Below are 20,217 nucleotides of genomic sequence, written 5' to 3' on the forward strand. Positions count from 1 at the left end.
GAAAAGAAAAAAAAGATTTTAAAGGATTCTAATAACTGGGGGAAAAAAAAGCAAAAGAAAAACACCAGGAAGAAATAACCACAAATAATTGCTTACAAAAATAAATTGATTGCAGCTTTGGGCTACAAGTGATGGACATTTTACTCGGGGTCCTTCTCTGGTGGGACAACTTCCATCAGCATCTGCAGGTGCTTGGTGACTGGCCCTGGAACGGAAGCCGAGGCATGAGTGCAGTTAGAACAGTGTGGTCACAGGTGACCCTGCCGTAAGGGACAGCTGATGCTCACATTATCAGAACTGCCCTAGTCACTGGTCAGTTTTTCAAAGGTTGGTTATTTCCTGCCAGAGAAGTGAGAACTCACTGTTTTCTATTCTTCCCGACAATCACACGGCAGGGAAACATGACTAAATTATGTGTGTTTGCAGCCAAGCACTAACGAATCTGAAGTGAGCAGGCCTACATTTGGTTTAAAATACAAAACTCTTCGTTTTTCTCTCATTAAGTGGTTTTTGTGCTTTGTTTGAGACCGGGTCTTGCTATGTAGCCCAGGCTGGCTCCAATCAAAGGCATGGTTCCCCTGCTTCAGCCTCCTGAGAGCTGTGGTTGGAGGTGTTTGCCCTAACAGTTGTTAGAGTGAGCAGATCGGTCCTCTAGGTTGCCAGTTACCCTGTCGGGATGAGCAACTACGACTTCCCTCTGATGTGCGTGCCTCTCTGCGGGCTTCGCTCTTGGAAGAAGTTAGTTGCTGGTGAGCTCAGGTCAAGGGAAAGAAATTCTCCATCTTAACTCCTGTACTGCTGAGAGCTAAGTGAGGCACCAGCTTGCACAGCTGAGTAAGTGTGGGCAGAGGGTCCAGCACCACTCACACTGAAGGTGACCTCCCCACCTTTGGCTCCACTTGGCTCTCATCCTCCAAGTCCCTGTGGTAAGTTACAGGTGTGCGTGCGAGCATGCGTGTGTGCGTGAGTGCATGTGTGTGTGTGCGCGCGCGCACGTGCTCATGTCCACCATATGGAAAGCTTTGAGGAACATTCTACTTAAAAGGCCGGTCTTTCTTTTTTGTTTCTGTTGAAGCAGGGTCTCACGGTGTGGCCCCCACCTCAGCCTCAGTGCTGGGATTGTAGGCTCACGCTAAGCCCAGCTGGAAGAGGGGTTTTTACTCACACTCACTCAACACCAAGTGGCTGTAGCATACAGCCTATGCTGGACCCAGGGTTCAACTGCAGAGCCCAACCCTGTCTTTGAGGGACACACCATACAGGGAGGAGACACGCTAGGGTCCCGTCACCACCGAGGGATGCTCAGGAGCCTCGACTTTTGTAAGTGGAGTTTCTTGGGACCAAATCTGCTTTTTAGCACAGAATCACTGATGTGACACAGACTTTAAAAGTAAGGCACAGCTGACTTGAGTGGCACACGTGTGACCCCAGCACCAGGGAGGCTGAGGCAGGAAGACCCCGAGTTGGGGGCCAGCCTAGGCTGCAGAGAGACCCTGTCAAAACATAAAACCAGGTACAGTGCGGTCTGTTAGTGCTGCTTAGCACCCACTTTCTGTTTCCAATTGAGAGCTAATGCCACTAGCTTTTAAAATACTTGTCCAGCGGGGTGTGGTAACCCATGCCTTTGATCCTAGCACTTGGCGGCAGAGGCAGGTGGATCTCTGTGAGTTTGAGGCCAGCCTGATCTACAGAGTGAGTTCCAGGACAGCCAGGGCTACACAGAGAAACCTGTCTCCAAAAAACAAAACAAAAAACCCACTTATCTAAACAACTGAAGATCAGGACAGCAGAGACCTGTGGCCTCAGTGTGGGGTCTCAGACCCTTGTCCCATACCTGCAGAACACAGAGACCCGTGGCCTCAGTGTGGGGGGTCTCAGACCCATGTCCCATACCTGCAGAACACAGAGACCCGTGGCCTCAGTGTGGGGGCTCTGGCCCTTTTCTCATGCCTCCTCCTAGCTATCATTTTGGGGCATCTTTGAGCTATTCCTCTTAGCTGTCTGCCACAGGTCTCTCAAAAGAAAGCAGTGACCAGGGCTACACTGTGAGATCCTGCCTCAAAACAACAGAAGGTGGTGTTCTGCAAAGCCCCCTCTGATGAGATTATGTAGATGCTTCTGAACTACACCAGCAAGGGTGGTCTTAATGGTAAATCGTTATCAATTAATGTGTATTTTGCAATACACAAGAAAACGGCGCTTTCCCTTCCTCATTAGAGGACAGAGGACACAAAGGTGGATCTGGAGGGTGGTGTGCTGGGGAGAGTCAGTCCTGAAGGGGGGAGGGTGGGGAGAGTCAGTCCTGAAGGGGGGGGGTGGTGTGCTGGGGAGAGTCAGTCCTGAGGGGGGGAGGGTGTGCTGGGGAGAGTCAGTCCTGAAGGGGAGGAGGGTGGTGTGCTGGGAGAGTCAGTCCTGAAGGGGGGAGGGTGGTGTGCTGGGAGAGTCAGTCCTGAAGGGGGGAGGGTGGTGTGCTGGGAGAGTCAGTCCTGAAGGGGGGAGGGTGGGGAGAGTCAGTCCTGAAGGGGGGAGGGTGGTGTGCTGGGAGAGTCAGTCCTGAAGGGGGGAGGGTGGTGTGCTGGGAGAGTCAGTCCTGAAGGGGGGAGGGTGGTGTGCTGGGGAGAGTCAGTCCTGAAGGGGAGGGTGGGGAGAGTCAGTCCTGAAGGGGGGAGGGTGGTGTGCTGGGGAGAGTCAGTCCTGAAGGGGGGAGGGTGGTGTGCTGGGGAGAGTCAGTCCTGAAGGGGGGAGGGTGGTGTGCTGGGGAGAGTCAGTCCTGAAGGGGGGAGGGTGGTGTGCTGGGAGAGTCAGTCCTGAAAGGGGGGAGGGTGTGCTGGGGAGAGTCAGTCCTGAAGGGGGGAGGGTGGGGAGAGTCAGTCCTGAAGGGGGGAGGGTGGTGTGCTGGGAGAGTCAGTCCTGAAAGGGGGGAGGGTGTGCTGGGGAGAGTCAGTCCTGAAGGGGGGGGGGTGGTGTGCTGGGGAGAGTCAGTCCTGAAGGGGGGAGGGTGTGCTGGGGAGAGTCAGTCCTGAAGGGGGGAGGGTGGTGTGCTGGGAGAGTCAGTCCTGAAAGGGGGGAGGGTGTGCTGGGGAGAGTCAGTCCTGAAGGGGGGAGGGTGGGGAGAGTCAGTCCTGAAGGGGGGAGGGTGGTGTGCTGGGGAGAGTCAGTCCTGAAGGGGGGAGGGTGGTGTGCTGGGAGAGTCAGTCCTGAAGGGGGGAGGGTGGTGTGCTGGGAGAGTCAGTCCTGAAGGGGGGAGGGTGGTGTGCTGGGGAGAGTCAGTCCTGAAGGGGGGAGGGTGGTGTGCTGGGAGAGTCAGTCCTGAAGGGGGGAGGGTGGTGTGCTGGGAGAGTCAGTCCTGAAGGGGGGAGGGTGTGCTGGGAGAGTCAGTCCTGAAGGGGGGAGGGTGGTGTGCTGGGGAGAGTCAGTCCTGAAGGGGGGAGGGTGGTGTGCTGGGGAGAGTCAGTCCTGAAGGGGGGAGGGTGGTGTGCTGGGGAGAGTCAGTCCTGAAGGGGGGAGGGTGTGCTGGGAGAGTCAGTCCTGAAGGGGGGGGGGTGGTGTGCTGGGGAGAGTCAGTCCTGAAGGGGGGAGGGTGGTGTGCTGGGAGAGTCAGTCCTGAAGGGGGGAGGGTGCTGGGGAGAGTCAGTCCTGAAGGGGGGAGGGTGTGCTGGGGAGAGTCAGTCCTGAAGGGGGGAGGGTGTGCTGGGGAGAGTCAGTCCTGAAGGGGAGGGTGTGCTGGGAGAGTCAGTCCTGAAGGGAGGGTGTGCTGGGGAGAGTCAGTCCTGAAGGGGGGAGGGTGTGCTGGGGAGAGTCAGTCCTGAAGGGGGGAGGGTGTGCTGGGAGAGTCAGTCCTGAAGGGGGGAGGGTGGTGTGCTGGGGAGAGTCAGTCCTGAAGGGGGGAGGGTGTGCTGGGAGAGTCAGTCCTGAAGGGGGGAGGGTGTGCTGGGAGAGTCAGTCCTGAAGGGGGGAGGGTGGTGTGCTGGGAGAGTCAGTCCTGAAGTGGGGAGGGTGTGCTGGGGAGAGTCAGTCCTGAAGGGGGGAGGGTGGTGTGCTGGGAGACCTGTGCTGAGTCTGCGGTCCAGGCATTACCCTCCAGTCCTTCTGTTGATACTTACTGGAGATTCTCTGGGCCCATTCAAACTTGTAGTGGACAAAAAGGAAGTAGAATATAAGTCCACTCAGTATGAACAATACACAGTAGAGATACTCCCAGGCTGGCTTAGTGATGATCGGGGCCAACACCAAAAGAAGCGATATGAGAATCACGAAGACGGGGATGAAGATGGGCACCTGCAAGGAGAACATCATCACGTCAGCGTGGCACCGCTCACGCTCCCTTTGCATGGCATTAGAAACAGTTCGAGTGTGCAAAAGTCCAGAGCGACCCCGCCCATCGCGTCACCAGTTGTCTTGTCTGCTAGAATATAAGAGCGACGCTTCATTTGAACTATGACGAAAGTGCATCTCTAGCAGATTAAGGCTTCCTGCTTTCACCTTCCCTATCCCCTCCCTCCCCTTGCCTCGTCACAGATTGGAGAAACGGGGTGACTGACGGCGGTGTGCAGCCTGGCTCTAGCTTTGTGTGATTTCCTCCATGTTAATCATTTCCTGCAAACAGGTCGTTGGAGGTGAAGGAAGGAACACAGCTCTGACTGTGTTCCCGTGCCCTTGCTGGGGGTTGCTCTGGCTGTTTGGACCTTGATGTGTGTCTACGCTCTGAAGCCGCTGCTCCCCACCTCACTGTAGTGTTCAGACCTTCTCCTAGTATGACGCTGGCCCTGACCCACCTGAAGGATGTGTTTAAGTCATCTGTCAGTGTGTTGGACTCTGTTTCTCCTGCAGCAAGGGGAACACCCTTGCTGGGGTTTGGTGAGTAGGTTTCCTAGCTGTCATCTCAGAGCTGTGAATCCTGGCTTTTAGCAATCCCTTCTTTTTCTTTTTTAATCTTTGTCTTAAATGATGCTTTGAGTTGAGTTGTTTGTCTGATAAAATCACAACCTATTTCCTATTTATTCATTTGCCTGATGTGGTGGTTTGAAAGAAAATGGCCCCCAAAGGGAGTGGCACTATTAGGAGGTGTGGCCTTGTTGGAGGAAGTGTGTCACTGCAGAGGTGGGCTTTGAGGGCTCATGTATGCTCAAGCCACACCCAGTGAGACAGTTCACTTCCGATTGCCTTTGGATCAAGAGGTAGGACTCTCAGCTCCAGCACGTGTCTGCCTGCACGCTGCCATGCTCCCCGCTATGATGATAATAGACTGAACCTCTGAAACTGTAAGCTGCCACCTCAATTGTTTCCCTTATAAGAGTTGCCGTGATCATGGTGTCTCTTCACAGCAATAGAAACCCTAACTAAGACACCTGATATTTTTTCCTCTCCCCCTCTGTCTGCACCTCCCTCCACCCCAGGGCAAGGTCTCATACAGATGGATGTATCACTTGTTGGCCTAATCTCCTCTGTTCCTGATCCTTTGATGGGGATCTGTTCTTCACGGTCAGTGGGGTGGACAGGAGACTTGGGCTTGCATTCGCTTCCTTTGGGGATCTGTTCTTCACGGTCAGTGGGGTGGACAGGAGACTTGGGCTTGCATTCGCTTCCTTTGGGCAGCACTGCCTTGTCTTCAGGTCAGAGTGTGGTGAGGTCTGGTGATGTGTGGTGAGAAGGTCTGGTGTGTGGTGAGAAGGTCTGATGTGTGGTGAGAAGGTCTGGTGTGTGGTGAGAAGGTCTGGTGTGTGGTGAGAAGGTCTGATGTGTGGTGAGAAGGTCTGATGTGTGGTGAGAAGGTCTGATGTGTGGTGAGGTCTGGTGCTGTGTGGTGAGAAGGTCTGATGTGTGGTGAGAAGGTCTGGTGTGTGGTGAGAAGGTCTGGTGCTGTATGGTGAGAAGGTCTGATGTGTGGTGAGAAGGTCTGGTGCTATGTGGTGAGAAGGTCTGATGCTGTGTGGTGAGAAGGTCTGATGCTGTGTGGTGAGAAGGTCTGATGTGTGGTGAGAAGGTCTGGTGCTGTGTGGTGAGAAGGTCTGGTGTGTGGTGAGAAGGTCTGATGCTGTATGGTGAGAAGGTCTGATGTGTGGTGAGAAGGTCTGGTGCTATGTGGTGAGAAGGTCTGATGCTGTGTGGTGAGAAAGTCTGATGTGTGGTGAGAAGGTCTGGTGTGTGGTGAGAAGGTCTGGTGTGTGGTGAGAAGGTCTGGTGCTGTGTGGTGAGAAGGTCTAGTGTGTGGTGAGAAGGTCTGGTGTGTGGTGAGAAGGTCTGGTGCTGTGTGGTGAGAAGGTCTAGTGTGTGGTGAGAAGGTCTGGTGCTGTGTGGTGAGAAGGTCTAGTGTGTGGTGAGAAGGTCTGGTGTGTGGTGAGAAGGTCTGGTGCTGTGTGGTGAGAAGGTCTGATGTGTGGTGAGAAGGTCTGGTGTGTGGTGAGAAGGTCTGGTGCTGTGTGGTGAGAAGGTCTGATGTGTGGTGAGAAGGTCTGGTGTGTGGTGAGAAGGTCTGGTGATGTGTGGTGAGAAAGTCTGATGCTGCTATTGTCTTTTTTGTTGTTGTTGTTCCTCTAGAGTAAACTGGGGATGGAGGCAGGGACAAGAAATCAGTGGCTGCCCAAGGCATCTTTAAAGCTCCATAACTGCACCAGGAAGTACTTGTGTTGCCTACAGTGGCATGTGCTGTTGTCTGGGTAGTGCAGTCCTCCCTGCAGCCATCCCTCCACCCCAGGGACGTGTAGCTTTTAGAAGTGTCTGCCTCAATCCTTTTCACCAGGGACTCTCACTTCTCCCTGCACTAGGGCTCTTGTTCTGGCTGGCCACTCCTTTTCTTTGGAACACTTGTTATCTTAGGTACTTGGCCCTTCTTCCCCAGCTCCTGGCTCCTTGATGATGCTCTCCCGCGTGCTCCTTCTTGGTGACTCCTGATGTGTCTTGATGCTCGGATGTAACCTGGCTCCCTGGGGACTTCCTCCCCAGCTGGCCCTGATGCTCTCTGTACTTCTGTCTCCAGCAGCTGTTGTCTTCCACGGTTCTGGAAAGGCCTCTGTCCTAGAAAGGAGGCTTTGTGGGGAATCCTAAGACCCTGGGGGAGAAGGGCGTTACACTGCTCTCCCACTTCCACTAGTGGGCCCCAGGTCTTCCCACTGGGGGCCCACCCAGGGCCCCTCCTAGAGCATGTGGGCCCTGGGTACCTGGTGCTTCTACCCGCAGTCTGGGGCTGTGGCAATCGCCCATTTTCTCATGTGCATCATCAGATGTCGGCTGTGAGATTTTCCCTTCGCTATTCCATCACTCTTCCTGTTTTTATTGGGGGGTTTGAAAACTTACGACTGCTACCACAGTCTTGCCTGCTGGAGATGCTAAGTGAATCCTAGATGTGGAGGAGGTGGTAAACAGCTGGCATGTACCAAGACCTGAGACAGCTCTAAGCAGCAGAGCTACAGCTAATCGAGCCCCCTTACTCTGCTCCTGGCTACTGCAGCCCTCCCTCCCTTTCTTCTTAGATCTGTGCTTATCCATTTCCAGAAGCATAAAGGGACATGGCTGTTCCTCATGTGTGTAGGCATGCATCAGCCATGTGGGTGTAAGGGGACCAAAGCACACTGCATGTACACAGGCTGGGACCAGGGCTGGTTCCAGTGGAGCCATCAGTGTGTAAGCACGTTGGAGAGGCCAGGACCTGACAGAATCGGGTAGAGGTGGGATGAGATGCTCTCTACAGCCTGATGTGTGAGTGCACCAGTGGCTATGTGGATCATCAGCCATCCTTTGAAATGAGCAGGAGGATGCTCAATGGTAGAGCAGTCAGGATGGCATTAAGATGGCTGCCTTCCATTTTCCCCCGCCCCAGAAACCAAAGCTGCTGTGACATTCAGACACAGACTTACCTTGATGGGCCTTTCAAGGTCTTTCCTTGTGAATCTCATCACGACGAGTCCTAGGATTGTCATCCCGTAAAACAGCCACGCAGCAAAACTGAAATAATTGACTAGGGAGTTGATGTCACCGGGGATGATGTAAATGGTGGCTATGATACCCTAGAGGAAGAAGAGTGACATTTCAGGTCATCGGTGCACACCTACATTGTCCTTGTCCTCACAGAAGGCTGAAGCAGTAGCTTCTGCTGCATGTGGCCCTCCTCTGCCCACCACCAGGCAAGCCCCACCCCCTACTCTGCCCCCACCAGGCAAGCCCCACCCCCTCCTCTGCCCCCACCAGGCAAGCCCCACCCCCTCCTCTGCCCCCACCAGGCAAGCTCAGCCTGGCTGACTGATAGTTGTTCTCAAGGCTCTACAGGAAGAGCTTGGACAACTTTTGAGTCTATGAAGTTGTGCCCTTGCATATGTTCTCTCTCTCTCTCTCTCTCTCTCTTTCTCTCTCTCTCTCTCTCTCTCTCACACACACACACACACACACACACACACACACACACACACACACACATACACACACACACAGTCTTTCTCTGTAGCCTAAGCTGGCCTGAAACTTGTGATCTTGTTGCCTCAGCCTCCTGAATGCTGAGATTACAGATATAGGCCACCATGTCTGACCTAAACTCATGATTTTAAGCCAGAAGAAACAGACCACACACACACACACACACACACACACACACACACACACACACACACACATTTTGTGCACCAGTTTTATAAGGATGACTTTAACTTGGGGAGAGTTTTCACTATGGTTAAGCACCTGATAAAATTCAGATCTGGCCGGGCGGTGGCACACGCCTTTAATCCCAGCTCGGGAGGCAGAGCCAGGCAGATCTCTGTGAGTTCGAGGCCAGCCTGGGCTACCAAGTGAGCGCCAGGAAAGGCACAAAGCTATGCAGAGAAACCCTGTCTCGAAAAACCAAAAAAAAAAAAAAAAAAAAAAAAAAAAAAAAAAAAAAAATTCAGATCTGGTTGTGACGGCATTTGTGGCCTGGCCCCAGACCAGGGATCCTAGTTTCTGGGACTGTTTGCTGATCTTCAGAGTGAGTGGGGAAATGGATGTGAGTATACTCCTCTGGTTCTGAGAAACCACAGCCAAGTTAGCAGGCTGGAATGAGAGGCCGTTAGCCACTGTGAAGTACCTTATTCCCCACCCTGGAGCTACAGGCCTTCATATCATTTGCCTCCGGACAGGTTAAGTACATATGTGTAAGAGGCAGAGTACATCAGCTTGTTAGAGCCCGGGCTGTGTTGGGGAAGGAGGAAGCTTGGCTCACTCAGAAAGTCCTGGCACAAGTCCACCCCATCTGCTGCAAAGAGAGGCCTGCTTTCTAGCTCGCGTTGTCGGGTAGCCTTGCACTTACATAGAATATGAGGGCAGGGGCAGGCGTGAGGCGCTTGACACTGATGTACGAGAGCACTTTAAGCATGTGGCCTTCTCGGCCCGCCACATAGATGAGTCTGAAAGAACAAGGCAGGGAAAGACACACACACACACACCTCTGGGGTCACTGGCAAGGACGCGCCAGTGTGTCCTCTCCCAGGGCTGGAGGGCCAGGTGTGATGGTTAACTGCACCTGTGAGGAACTCATCCTGGCACTGGGGAAGTCATGAGGGCAGGGGAGGGTGGGCATGGCTTATGAGTAGATACCTGCTTGATTCCCAAAAGTTAGGCAAGAAGAAAAAAAAGGTATAAACTAGTCCAAGGTGTAGAACCCAGGGCCAGGAAGCAAACACACCCTAGCCCCTGGGGCCCCCTTGTTCTAAAGGCGCATTAGGCTTTGTTAAGGACGTGTTGCACACTAGTGAGATCAGAGAGTGGCAGGCTACACCTGTTGGTGTGACTGGTCCCACAGCCGTCCAGAGCTCCAGAGTTGAGCTGTAACCGAGACTGACAGCTTCTAAGTCCATAGCACCAACATCGCCATCCATTTACGGGAGAGCCTGCCAGTCCCGGGTCACGTTTGTGCAAATGTTAACATGACAGGATGCCCAGGAAGGATCGTCAAGGGAGAAATGCAGCACACAACGTGCCACATGGAAGCTAAGCCCTGTTGGCCTAGTGACGCTCCCTCCCTCTGCCTTGTCTTCCTGTGGCAGCACTGGCTGGCTTAGAGCCCAGGCTCACCCCTGCAAGCCATGCCCAACCCCAGTCAGCAAGGCTGTCCACCCTTGTCTCCCTCACTTTAAGGCTCACGCCACATTCCTCATCTAGTCATCAGAGTTTGTACACATATACCCAGCATGCTCTGGGCTCAGCCCCCATGTGGGGTTTAATCTGACAGAGCCCCAAGGATCTAAGGGGTGGTCCCCTCATTGACTCTGTTGTTCCCTGCCCACCCTGAGACAGTGACAAGATGGGGGTGCCCTACCTGCCCGCTGTAAAGCAGGTCCCATTAGCAGCACCGATGGTTGAAAAGGCCACAAAAAGTGGGACTACCCAAGATGCTGGATAGAGAACCCGGTCTCCGAAGGTCTGGAGAAAAGCAGAGTGTGGTCTTGAGGGCCTTTGCTGGGCACACACATCCCCATGTCATTTCACTGTGCACAGCCTTTGGGGGCCTCTACTGGAGAAAAGTGAGACACCTCCGAGCGCCCCGTCTCTTGCTGGGGACAGGAGTCTTGCCCATTCTCAGTCATCTCACTTCCTGGCCAAATCTTATTGTAGATGGTTGTGGGACTTGAGCTCAGGACCTCAGGAAGAGCAGTCGGTGCTCTTAACCACTGAGCCATCTCTCCAGCCCCCTCACCTCATTGTCAAGCTCCACCTCATTTTACCTCACCTGAACATTCCTCATTTGTCTTATTTCTTGGTCCTAGCTCACCTCACTTATTTCCTGGCCTTAGCTCACCTTGATTCCCTCACTTCCTGGCCTTGGCTCACCTTGATTCCCTCACTTCCTGGCCCTGGCTCACCTTGATTCCCTCACTTCCTGGCCCTGGCTCACCTTGATTCCCTCACTTCCTGGCCCTGGCTCACCTTGATTCCCTCACTTCCTGGCCCTGGCTCACCTTGATTCCCTCACTTCCTGGCCCTGCCTAGTTTTACTTTACTTCCTTGGTGCCCTCACTGGGCATGATCTTGCTTTAACCCCCAGTCTTGGGGTCATGGACTTTTCTACCATCCTGCGTGCTCCGGCACCCTCCCCCAGCTTCGGTCCCACAGCCCATGACTGAAGTCACCCCGTGCACTCACTTGTACTAGCCTTGCCCTGTGGACTCTGCCCAGGGTCCCTCCGCCATTGCTACACGCACCTGGGAGGGAGGCTGAGGCCCGGGAAGCCGCAGCCCCTGCATGTTGACAGTCTTCCCACTACCACTGGCCCCCGCCAAGATATGTACCCAGTCTTCCTACTCTGAGTCTCCCTGCTTCCAGAGTGCCCCAGCTACTCACCACAGCCACAGCCTGGGACTGCAGGAGCTCTGTTGGGGTCATCACTGTGAAGTAGGAAATGTTCACAAGGATGTAGCACACGGTCACGAGAGGAATCCCAATCACAATGGCCATGGGCAGGTTTCTGCGAGGGACAAAGGACGGGACCCAGAGTCACAACAGAGCATCCTGTGAGGCTGGGAAGATGGACATTTGCTTCTAGTCCATTTCCTTCCTCTGCCAGCCCCGCTGACAGCTCTGCTGACACTGGAGTCCTAAATGCCCCCAGCCGAGACAAGAGACGTTCTCTCCGGGCTGGAGAACTGAATGGCTTAAAGCAATATGAGGCAGAGATAAAGGAAGTCAGTGTTCTTCCTTCCAACTGTCAACCATGCCGCTGTGCAGCAAAGACAGACCAGTGGGGTACTGAGCCCAGAGGGTACTGAGCCCAGAGGGTACTGTGGTTCACTCAGCGTCAGGTGCATTGCCAGGGTAGAGCACTTGCCCAGCATGCTCAAGGCCCTGGGTTCCATGCCCACAGGGAGGGGGTTGGGAAGACACTGAGTGGGAGAGGAGCAGGCGGCACAGAACAAGAGGCGGCGGCTGCTCCACCTGGAGTCTGCAGAGGAGAAAAACACTGGCAGCACCACGCCCTGCCCCACGCAATGCTCTTACCTGTAGGGGTTTCTGAGCTCTTCAGTGATATAGTTGAGCTGATTCCTGGACAAAGAAAAGTAAGGGTGACGCTGTGACTTGCTACGTGACTTTCTTGGCTAAGCTTGTGAAGCATTTTAAGATTTCTACTGTAGTAGCTAAAGGCACAGCTCAGCTCAGAGTGTCTGCAGAGAGGCCCCCAGTGAGAGGCTGGGGGTATGTCAGCGACAGAATGCTTTCCTAACGTGCACAGCCCCGGGCTCTATCCCCAACAATAAAAATAGAACAAAATAAAATAATGGAAGGAGTGGTAAGCGCTGAAAAGAAGAGGCCATAAAGAGCTTTCCCACACCAATGCAGGGTACCTCCTACCCCACAGGCCTGGTGGTGACAGGCCTGGCAACTGCCAAGAGCTTGGTGTCTGTCAGGGAGCTAAGTCTTTGCTCCCTGTGTGAAATTTCAAAAAGATTCAGGATACTTTGAAAAAATGAAAGGTTGAAAGAAGGGTGAAACCTATACCAGTGGTGCGTGGGCGGGGGCGGTGGGGGGCAGCATCACTGTGACCATGCTTCTGCCTGGAGGGATACACGCACAGTCCAGCTAATGTTTGCGGGGCTTCCACGGTAGGGCAGTGCCTCTATTCGGCTCAGATGGGATTCTCCTGGTAAAGATTCTAAACAGGGCTTCACCAACTACCCCTCACAGTCCCAGGCTAGGAAAGGGGCAAGGGTGTGAACCCCATGATCTCATCCACAGAGGCAGAGGGGCGTAGGAGGTGAGGATCTGGGCACTTCCTATAGAAGAACTGTGAGGTGAAGTTAAGGGTGCCACTGAGCCCAGAAAGGAGACAACTTTGCTTTCTATAGCAGCTGAAATGAGAGCATCCTAAAGAAGCCACAGGTACACGGGTTTCTCAGAAAAGCTTACCACCCATCATAGGCCCAGAGTCCATTGTAAAATGCCAGGCTGATGGCGCCCACAGAGGTCTGTGCACCCTCAAAAGAATTCTGGAAGTTCTTCGTCTTTCCTGAGATGAAGCCAGACAGTGAAGAGTGAATGTCAGCTGGCCAGACCTCAGCTTTACCCCTAACAGAAAGAAGGGGCGACTCATGACCCCAGCTTATTAAAGGGACCGAAGCTACACGAGGATACTGAGGCAGGAGCATCTCAAGTTAGAGACAAGTCTGGGCTATATAGTGAGTGCCTGTATCACAAACAAACAAAAACCAACAAATAAGCATAAACACATAAAACACACATGTGCTGTGGGATGTTCTGTATGCTGTGAAAATGTGTTGAGATGATTGATTGATAAATAAAATGCTGATTGGCCAGTAGCCAGGCAGGAAGTACAGGCAGATAAGCAGAGAGGAGAATTCTGGGAACAGGAAGGCTGAGTCAGGAGACACTGCCAGCCGCCGCCATGAGAAGTGAGATGTAAAGTACCTGTAAGCCACGAGCCACATGGCAACTTACAGATTAGTAAACATGGATTAATTTAAGATATAAGAACTAGATAGCAAGAAGCCTGAGCCATTAGGCCAAACAGTTTAAATAAGCGTCTGTGTTGGAGTCTGAGTGGCTGCTGGCCGGAAGGGACTGGAGATAACTTCAGCTACACACATGCTCCCTAAGACAAGAAGTCCCATGCCAGATGAGGCCTGCTGCCCATCCTACTGCAGCTCACCTTGGGCCAGGAAGACCAGTCCGCTGATGATGATGATGGCCACGATCACCAGCTTGGCCGCCGTGAAGACATTCTGAACATAGCTCCCAAGCCGCACGCTCAGGGCGTTCACTGTAGTGATAAGCACTGGGGAGGCCCAAGTGGGGTAACATTCTGTATTCATGATTTCCCCCAAAGTCCTGGAGATCTTTTTTCTATTCTTCCACCCACCCCCACATCCTCCATGAAGGGATAGAACTAAATGAGCTAGCCTCAGCACCTTTAAAGTGCCCACAATGTCGACCCTTGAAATCCCGCCCAGTCTCAGACCATGGAGAAGCAGCCAGGCCCTGGACTAGGAAAGCCCCCCCCTGCAGCCCCCACAGGCCTGGGGTTTGCTCAACACCTGCTGGGATAGCCACCCCTTGGAGGCCTGCTGTGCCTCTCTCTGGGGAAGGCGGAACCAAAACTAGAGTGCCGGAGCACCAACCATGCACCCTCCCAGCCTCCTTCCGGGACCCAAGGCTTGGTACTCACAGATGGCGGCAGCAGCCAGGAGTTTCACGACCATGTCAGGAGGCTTGCAGCCCGAGTAAAAGGCTGCACACACATACTCTGAAAAGCTGAGGCAGATGATGGCGAAGGATGAGGGCTTCATGACGATCAGGCTGGTCCAGGAGAACAGGTAGGCAGGGATGGGGCCAAAGGCCTCCATCAGGTAGGGGTACTCACCCCCCGACTTGGTGATCATCGTGCCAAGCTCTGCAAAGCACAAGGCACCTGGAACACAGAGGATGGGACCCCACCCTTGTGAGGCTTCACGCTGCTTCACAGAGCTTTCCTCGAACGGGTGCTCACATTCTGAATCACCCAGTTCTGGCTGCTGGACCTTTAACTGCGGCCACACTCACCCTTATTTACCACACACCCGTTGGAAGGAACCCACCTGGGAATGGTGATGCAAGCCTATAATCCCAACACTTAGGAAGGCTGGAAGTTGGAGACCATGGGCTCCAAAACAAGACCCTGCGCTTGCATGGCTTGTCTCCACACTGGAAGGGGAGGGGTCACTAAGGAGTTGCCTCTATTACCTAGCGTAGCCAGGATTCCACAGGCTGCCCATATGATGAGGCAGGGCCCCACAGATTCTGTGTTGGCCAGCACAGACTTGGGGGAGATGAAGATCCCGGAGCCAATGATGGTGCCCACGATGATGCAGATGCCGCTGAGAAGACCCACCTGCGTGTGCAAGGATGGAGCTAATTCTCCCAGCCCGAGGTTCACAGGGCCGGGGGTGACTGCTCCCCAAGCCCCAGTGTGGCCAGAACAACCCCAACTGGCTCACGTCCCAGGTGTGTCCACCCATGCGGCTGCTTTGGGGACGCTAGGCCACTCTCCTTACATCGAGACCTCGGAAGCGCCCCATGTTTTGGCTGTACCCCATCACACCCATTTCACGCAGGGAAATTGAGGCTGAGAGGCTGAAGGCAAGGCTTAGCCTCATATAAGCACGGATTTCGAAACAGCCTGTAGAAAATGTCTCTAGTTGGTCAAAGCAGAAGACATGGGCATGACGACGGACACCAGGAATCCCCAGGGAAGCTGAGGCATGATTTTGAGGCCAGCCTAGGCTACATAGTGAAACTCTATTTAAAATAGGAGTGCTGTGGAACAATCTTTAGACGCTGTGAATAGGTGTTACTCTCATTGGTTAATTAAGGAGCTGACTGGCTGATAGCTGGACACGTAGAGGTTAGGTGGGGCTTGCAGACCAAAAGAAAGCACAAGAAGAAGGGGGGAGTCTCAGGAGTCTTGAGGAGATACAGAGAGAAGCAAGATGAACTTGCCATGTTAAAAAAAAAAAAAGGACCCGCCACACGGCGGAGCATAATAAGAACTATGGGTTAAGTGTAAGAGCTAGTAATAAGTGTAAGAGCTAGTTAGTAACAAACACATGCATGTATAACTAATATTAAGTCTCTGTGTGGTCATTTGGGAGTCAGTGGTTCTGACAAAAAACTCCACCTACGAGAGAGGGGGTTGGGGGGGAGTTTTCCACCATCCAGACAAGACTCAAAGATGCAGAGTCCTGGCCAGAAGCACCAGATAAAGCGCAGGGACCTCACTGGTGACCGTGACAGAGCCTCCTATGGTGACCCTTGCGGGGCCCCAGCTTCCTAAGAAAAAAGCTGTTGAAGAAGGCAGCCAGATGGCCCAGGCGGAGGTCAGGAGTTCAAGGTCCTCCTTGGCTATGTAGTGAGTTTGAAGCTTTCCTATCAAAGAAAGAAAGAAAATCTGCACATTTCATTTTGTCTAAATTTAATACCAATTAATGAGTCAAAAGTAAGTAAAATAAAAAAGAAAGAAGGAAAAAGGCGGACTCGGGTCTCTCCTCCACACCACTGCCTAAGGCTCTGCCAACACACGTGGAGAAGCGGGGAGCAGGATCAGCTTCTCTCCAGCTCCAGGCTGGGTGAGGTGGCCTGGACTCCCTTCCTCGCGGACCCTGGGGAGCATACCCCTCCCCGGGGTATGGACTTGTCTCATGCCACCTGGAGGCCTCCAGAACATTCCTCCTGCAGAGGGACTGGTAGTGTCCAAATTCGACACCAGTGGCCACTCAGCCACCATCTGCCCACGTGTGGACCCCGGGTTTGCTTGCTGTGTGGGGCAGCTCCAGGGTCCCGAGGCCCCAAGAAGAAACTGCTGGAATCAGGACGTAGCCTGAAAGGACAGTGTCCCTGCTCAAAGCCTGGCTGCTGGGGACAAAGACTCCAGGCTGACTCATGGTTGGGAGAGATAATTCCCCATCAGGCCACAGAACTCCTCCACCTGCCAGGCACTGGGGCCCAGTGGCCCCACCCAGACCTCAGTCCTCCCGAGTTGCCCTTGGAGCCATCTGGAGCTCAGATCCTATCTTGAGCTGCTCTGGGGCCCTGGTTCCTCATCCACGAGCCTAAGGGCCTCCTGGCCCTTCTTGTCTGGTTCCTGCTCGGCCAGTGCCTGGGACAGGCACAGAGTGGAGTGTCTAGCTGCAATCTCCTGCCTCCGCCCCACCGTACAGCACCTCAGGGCATCAGCTGGTCACCCTGTTCGCCCCTCCCTGCGAGCTTGGGCTCTTGGATGCCACCGCAGGACAGATGCTGGAGGCTCAGTCATTCCCTGCAGCGCAGCGGGGACAGCTGTTGGCGAGGCCAGAGCCCGGGGACAGAGAGGACAGCTGTTGGGGAGGCCAGAGCCCGGGGACAGAGAGGACAGCTGTTGGCGAGGCCAGAGCCCGGGGACAGAGAGGACAGCTGTTGGCGAGGCCAGAGCCCGGGGACAGAAGAGGACAGCTGTTGGGGAGGCCAGAGCCCGGGGACAGAGAGGACAGCTGTTGGCGAGGCCAGAGCCCGGGGACAGAAGAGGACAGCTGTTGAAGAGGCTAGAGCCCGGGGACAGAGAGGACAGCTGTTGGCGAGGCCAGAGCCTGGGGACAGAAGAGGACAGCTGTTGGGGAGGCCAGAGCCTGGGGACAGAGAGGACAGCTGTTGGGGAGGCCAGAGCCCGGGGACAGAGAGGACAGCTGTTGGCGAGGCCAGAGCCCGGGGACAGAAGAGGACAGCTGTTGGGGAGGCCAGAGCCCGGGGACAGAGAGGACAGCTGTTGGCGAGGCCAGAGCCCGGGGACAGAGAGGACAGCTGTTGGGGAGGCCAGAGCCCGGGGACAGAGAGGACAGCTGTTGGCGAGGCCAGAGCCCGGGGACAGAGAGGACAGCTGTTGGGGAGGCCAGAGCCCGGGGACAGAGAGGACAGCTGTTGGCGAGGCCAGAGCCCGGGGACAGAAGAGGACAGCTGTTGGCGAGGCCAGAGCCCGGGGACAGAGAGGACAGCTGTTGGGGAGGCCAGAGCCCGGGGACAGAGAGGACAGCTGTTGGCGAGGCCAGAGCCCGGGGACAGAGAGGACAGCTGTTGGGGAGGCCAGAGCCCGGGGACAGAGAGGACAGCTGTTGGCGAGGCCAGAGCCCGGGGACAGAAGAGGACAGCTGTTGGGGAGGCCAGAGCCCGGGGACAGAGAGGACAGCTGTTGGCGAGGCCAGAGCCCGGGGACAGAGAGGACAGCTGTTGGGGAGGCCAGAGCCCGGGGACAGAGAGGACAGCTGTTGGCGAGGCCAGAGCCCGGGGACAGAGAGGACAGCTGTTGGGGAGGCCAGAGCCCGGGGACAGAGAGGACAGCTGTTGGCGAGGCCAGAGCCCGGGGACAGCCAGCAGAGGCCTCTCTGACCCTTTCAGAAAGGACCATTGGTTCGCAGGCTCCCGGAGCTCAGACGGGATTGCTAACACAGAAACACAGGCACGGACTTCAAGAAGTTTACTAAGTTCACGGGTGAATGTGTAGTGGAATATTATTACAAGGTCGGTTACTTCTGTTCATGTTGCATTTGTTTAACTCTGGGAAGCTGCGTTACTGTGCCTGTCTAAAACACCTGATGGTCTAATAAAGAACTGGCCAATAGTGAGGCAGGAGAAAGGATAGGCAGGGCTGGTAGGCAGAGAGAATACATAGAGGGAGAAATCTGGGAAGAAGGAGCTAGGAATAGGAGAGGAAGGAGGAGGACACCAGGGGCCAGCCACCCAGCCACCCAGCTACACAGCAAGCCACAGAGTAAGATTTACAGAAGTAAGAGAACGGGAAAAGCCCAGAAGCAAAAGGTAGATGACTTAATCTAAAGTTAAGGAAAGCTGGCTAGAAACTAGGCCAAGCTAAGGCAGGGCATTCACAATTAAGAATAAGCCTCTGTGTGTGATTTATTTGGGAGCTGGGTGGCAGGCCCCCAAAAAGAGCCATAAACAAACAACAGCAGTTAGTGTGCAAGAGACAAGTCCAGATAACTGTCCGTTTCTAAATGTACATTACAAAAGCCAGCCAGGGTCCCGGAGGGAGGGCAGCCAGCCAGGGTCCCAGAGGGAGGGCAGCCAGCCAGGGTCCCGGAGGGCTGGCTCTGCAGTTAAGAGTGAGTACTGCTCTTGCGAAGGACCCAAGTTCTATCCCCAGAACCACATGGTGGCTCACAACTGCCTGTAGTTTACACCCCCAAGATGACCTGACACACAGACAAAAAAAGAAAAAAACCCAGCCTGTCATCCCAGTGCATAGGAGGCTGAGGCAGAAGGATGTGTAGTTCCAGGCCAGCCAGAGCTACAGAGCAGAGGGCCTTGGCTCAGTAACCAAGCAAGCAAGCCTGTCCTTCAAGGGCCAGTGGGGCTAACACCGCCCAGCGCTGCTTGGTCCCCCAACCCCACCACTTCCCACCTCTTTCTGGAGACTTGTGGTCTTGGGTTCATTGCTCTGGATGGATTTCTCATCCTCTCTCCGTCTCCTCAAGCTTGTCTCCTCCATCATTCCCCAGTTAGTTCCAGGAGCTGGGAGGAGAGCGTGCGCCTGAGCTGAGTCTGCAGGGCCAGAGACATGCAAAGGGGCTTCCTCAGGGTCCCTCTTGGGCATCTAGGTAGCTGCCACCAGCTCCAAAGGCAAGGAGCTGCTCCCGCTGAGCAGAGCACAGCCCTCAGGCCCTGAGGATACTCTGCTCCACGCCAGATGAAAGTCAGGAATGCTGTGGGGACCACCCGGCTTCCCATGTCTCTTCCAGAGTTACTTTGTGTCCGCCTCCCCACCCCCAGTTCATTTAAAACACTCTACTTCTATGACCCCCATGTCACTTTGTCAAAACTAAAAAGAGATTGTAACACACGCCATATGTAATAGCACACACCTGTACTCCCAGCACCGGGGAGGTAAATTCAAGGCCAGCCTGGGCTACCCAGCAAGTCAAGCCAATCTGGGATACACAGAAAGACTGTCAGAAAAAAAGAAAGACAGAAAAACTAAGCTAACTAAAATAAAACAAAAATTGAAATACACTTAAATGTACTAATGAAGGGAGGGTTTGCTGCTGTAAACAGGCTCAAGGTACAGCTAGGTGATGGTGGTACCTCTCTAAGTCTCTCTAAATCCCTTCTCTACCTAAGGCAGGACAGAAGCGGGCCTTCTCATCACCAGGGCCTTACCTTGACGATGCTTGCTCAGCTGACCACCGCCCAGCCTGCAACTGCAGGGCTGAACCCCAGGAAGGGCCATGTCTCGTGCACAGGCATGGAGGAAGCCAGAAGGTACAGAGGTCAACAAGGTAATTATTAAACACCCACCTCCGCCCCTCTCCCTCCTTCTAAGCAGCAAGGCGTAGATAGATAGCACCGTACACAAGAAGGGGCCAAACAAGCTGGGCTTCTCCCAGGAATGTTCTAGTTTTGTTTACCTGTGCCCAGATCATTTTTGTAAAAAATGGATTCCTCCAGATCAACTACTTCCTGTGAGGAGCACTCTCGCAGGAAGGGAGCCCGCTCCTCTCCCTGGGGAATGGCGACCGAGGAACTTCGGAGCCATCCTCTGTCTCACTGGGCTGGGTCTGGAGAGGTCAGGGCACTCACCTCGGTGCTGAGTCCGTTTTTTCTTCCTCAGCCAGGAATTTCCTTCAGGGAGTCCTGGGGCCCCAGAGGGAACAGGCGGGAGGGTGGGTGAGGCCTTCCCATCCAGGGGGCGGGGCTCACCAGGGGCCTCCATTTGCACCAAGGGCCCTC

At 54.4% G+C, this 20,217-nt stretch overlaps 1 protein-coding gene across 4 annotated transcripts; it reads right to left on the bottom strand.

Annotated features, from left to right (window-relative positions):
* Nucleotides 1-11: 11 nt before the first annotated feature.
* On the bottom strand, nt 12-20,121 carry Slc7a9 (solute carrier family 7 member 9). Of its 4 annotated transcripts, none has more exons than XM_016003567.3 (14): nt 19,648-20,121; nt 19,353-19,436; nt 18,893-19,032; nt 14,692-14,839; nt 14,138-14,380; nt 13,622-13,747; nt 12,862-12,961; nt 11,956-12,000; nt 11,302-11,425; nt 10,280-10,383; nt 9,272-9,368; nt 7,854-8,003; nt 4,104-4,278; nt 12-205 (listed from the first exon to the last, which is right to left on the bottom strand). In XM_016003567.3, exons 3-14 carry the CDS (start codon nt 18,980-18,982, stop codon nt 141-143), a joined length of 1,467 nt encoding a protein of 488 aa, XP_015859053.1. In that variant the 5' UTR covers nt 18,983-19,032; nt 19,353-19,436; nt 19,648-20,121; the 3' UTR covers nt 12-140. The 4 variants fall into 4 exon arrangements, with proteins under 4 accessions (XP_015859053.1, XP_076433801.1, XP_076433796.1 ...); XM_076577686.1 differs by having other exon boundaries at nt 18,893-19,002; nt 19,353-19,418; nt 19,648-19,785; XM_076577681.1 differs by having other exon boundaries at nt 19,353-19,418; nt 19,648-19,785.
* Nucleotides 20,122-20,217: the final 96 nt, after the last annotated feature.

This window comes from Peromyscus maniculatus, chromosome 1 (assembly GCF_049852395.1).
Source record: "Peromyscus maniculatus bairdii isolate BWxNUB_F1_BW_parent chromosome 1, HU_Pman_BW_mat_3.1, whole genome shotgun sequence".
NCBI classification, from domain to species: domain Eukaryota; kingdom Metazoa; phylum Chordata; class Mammalia; order Rodentia; family Cricetidae; genus Peromyscus; species Peromyscus maniculatus.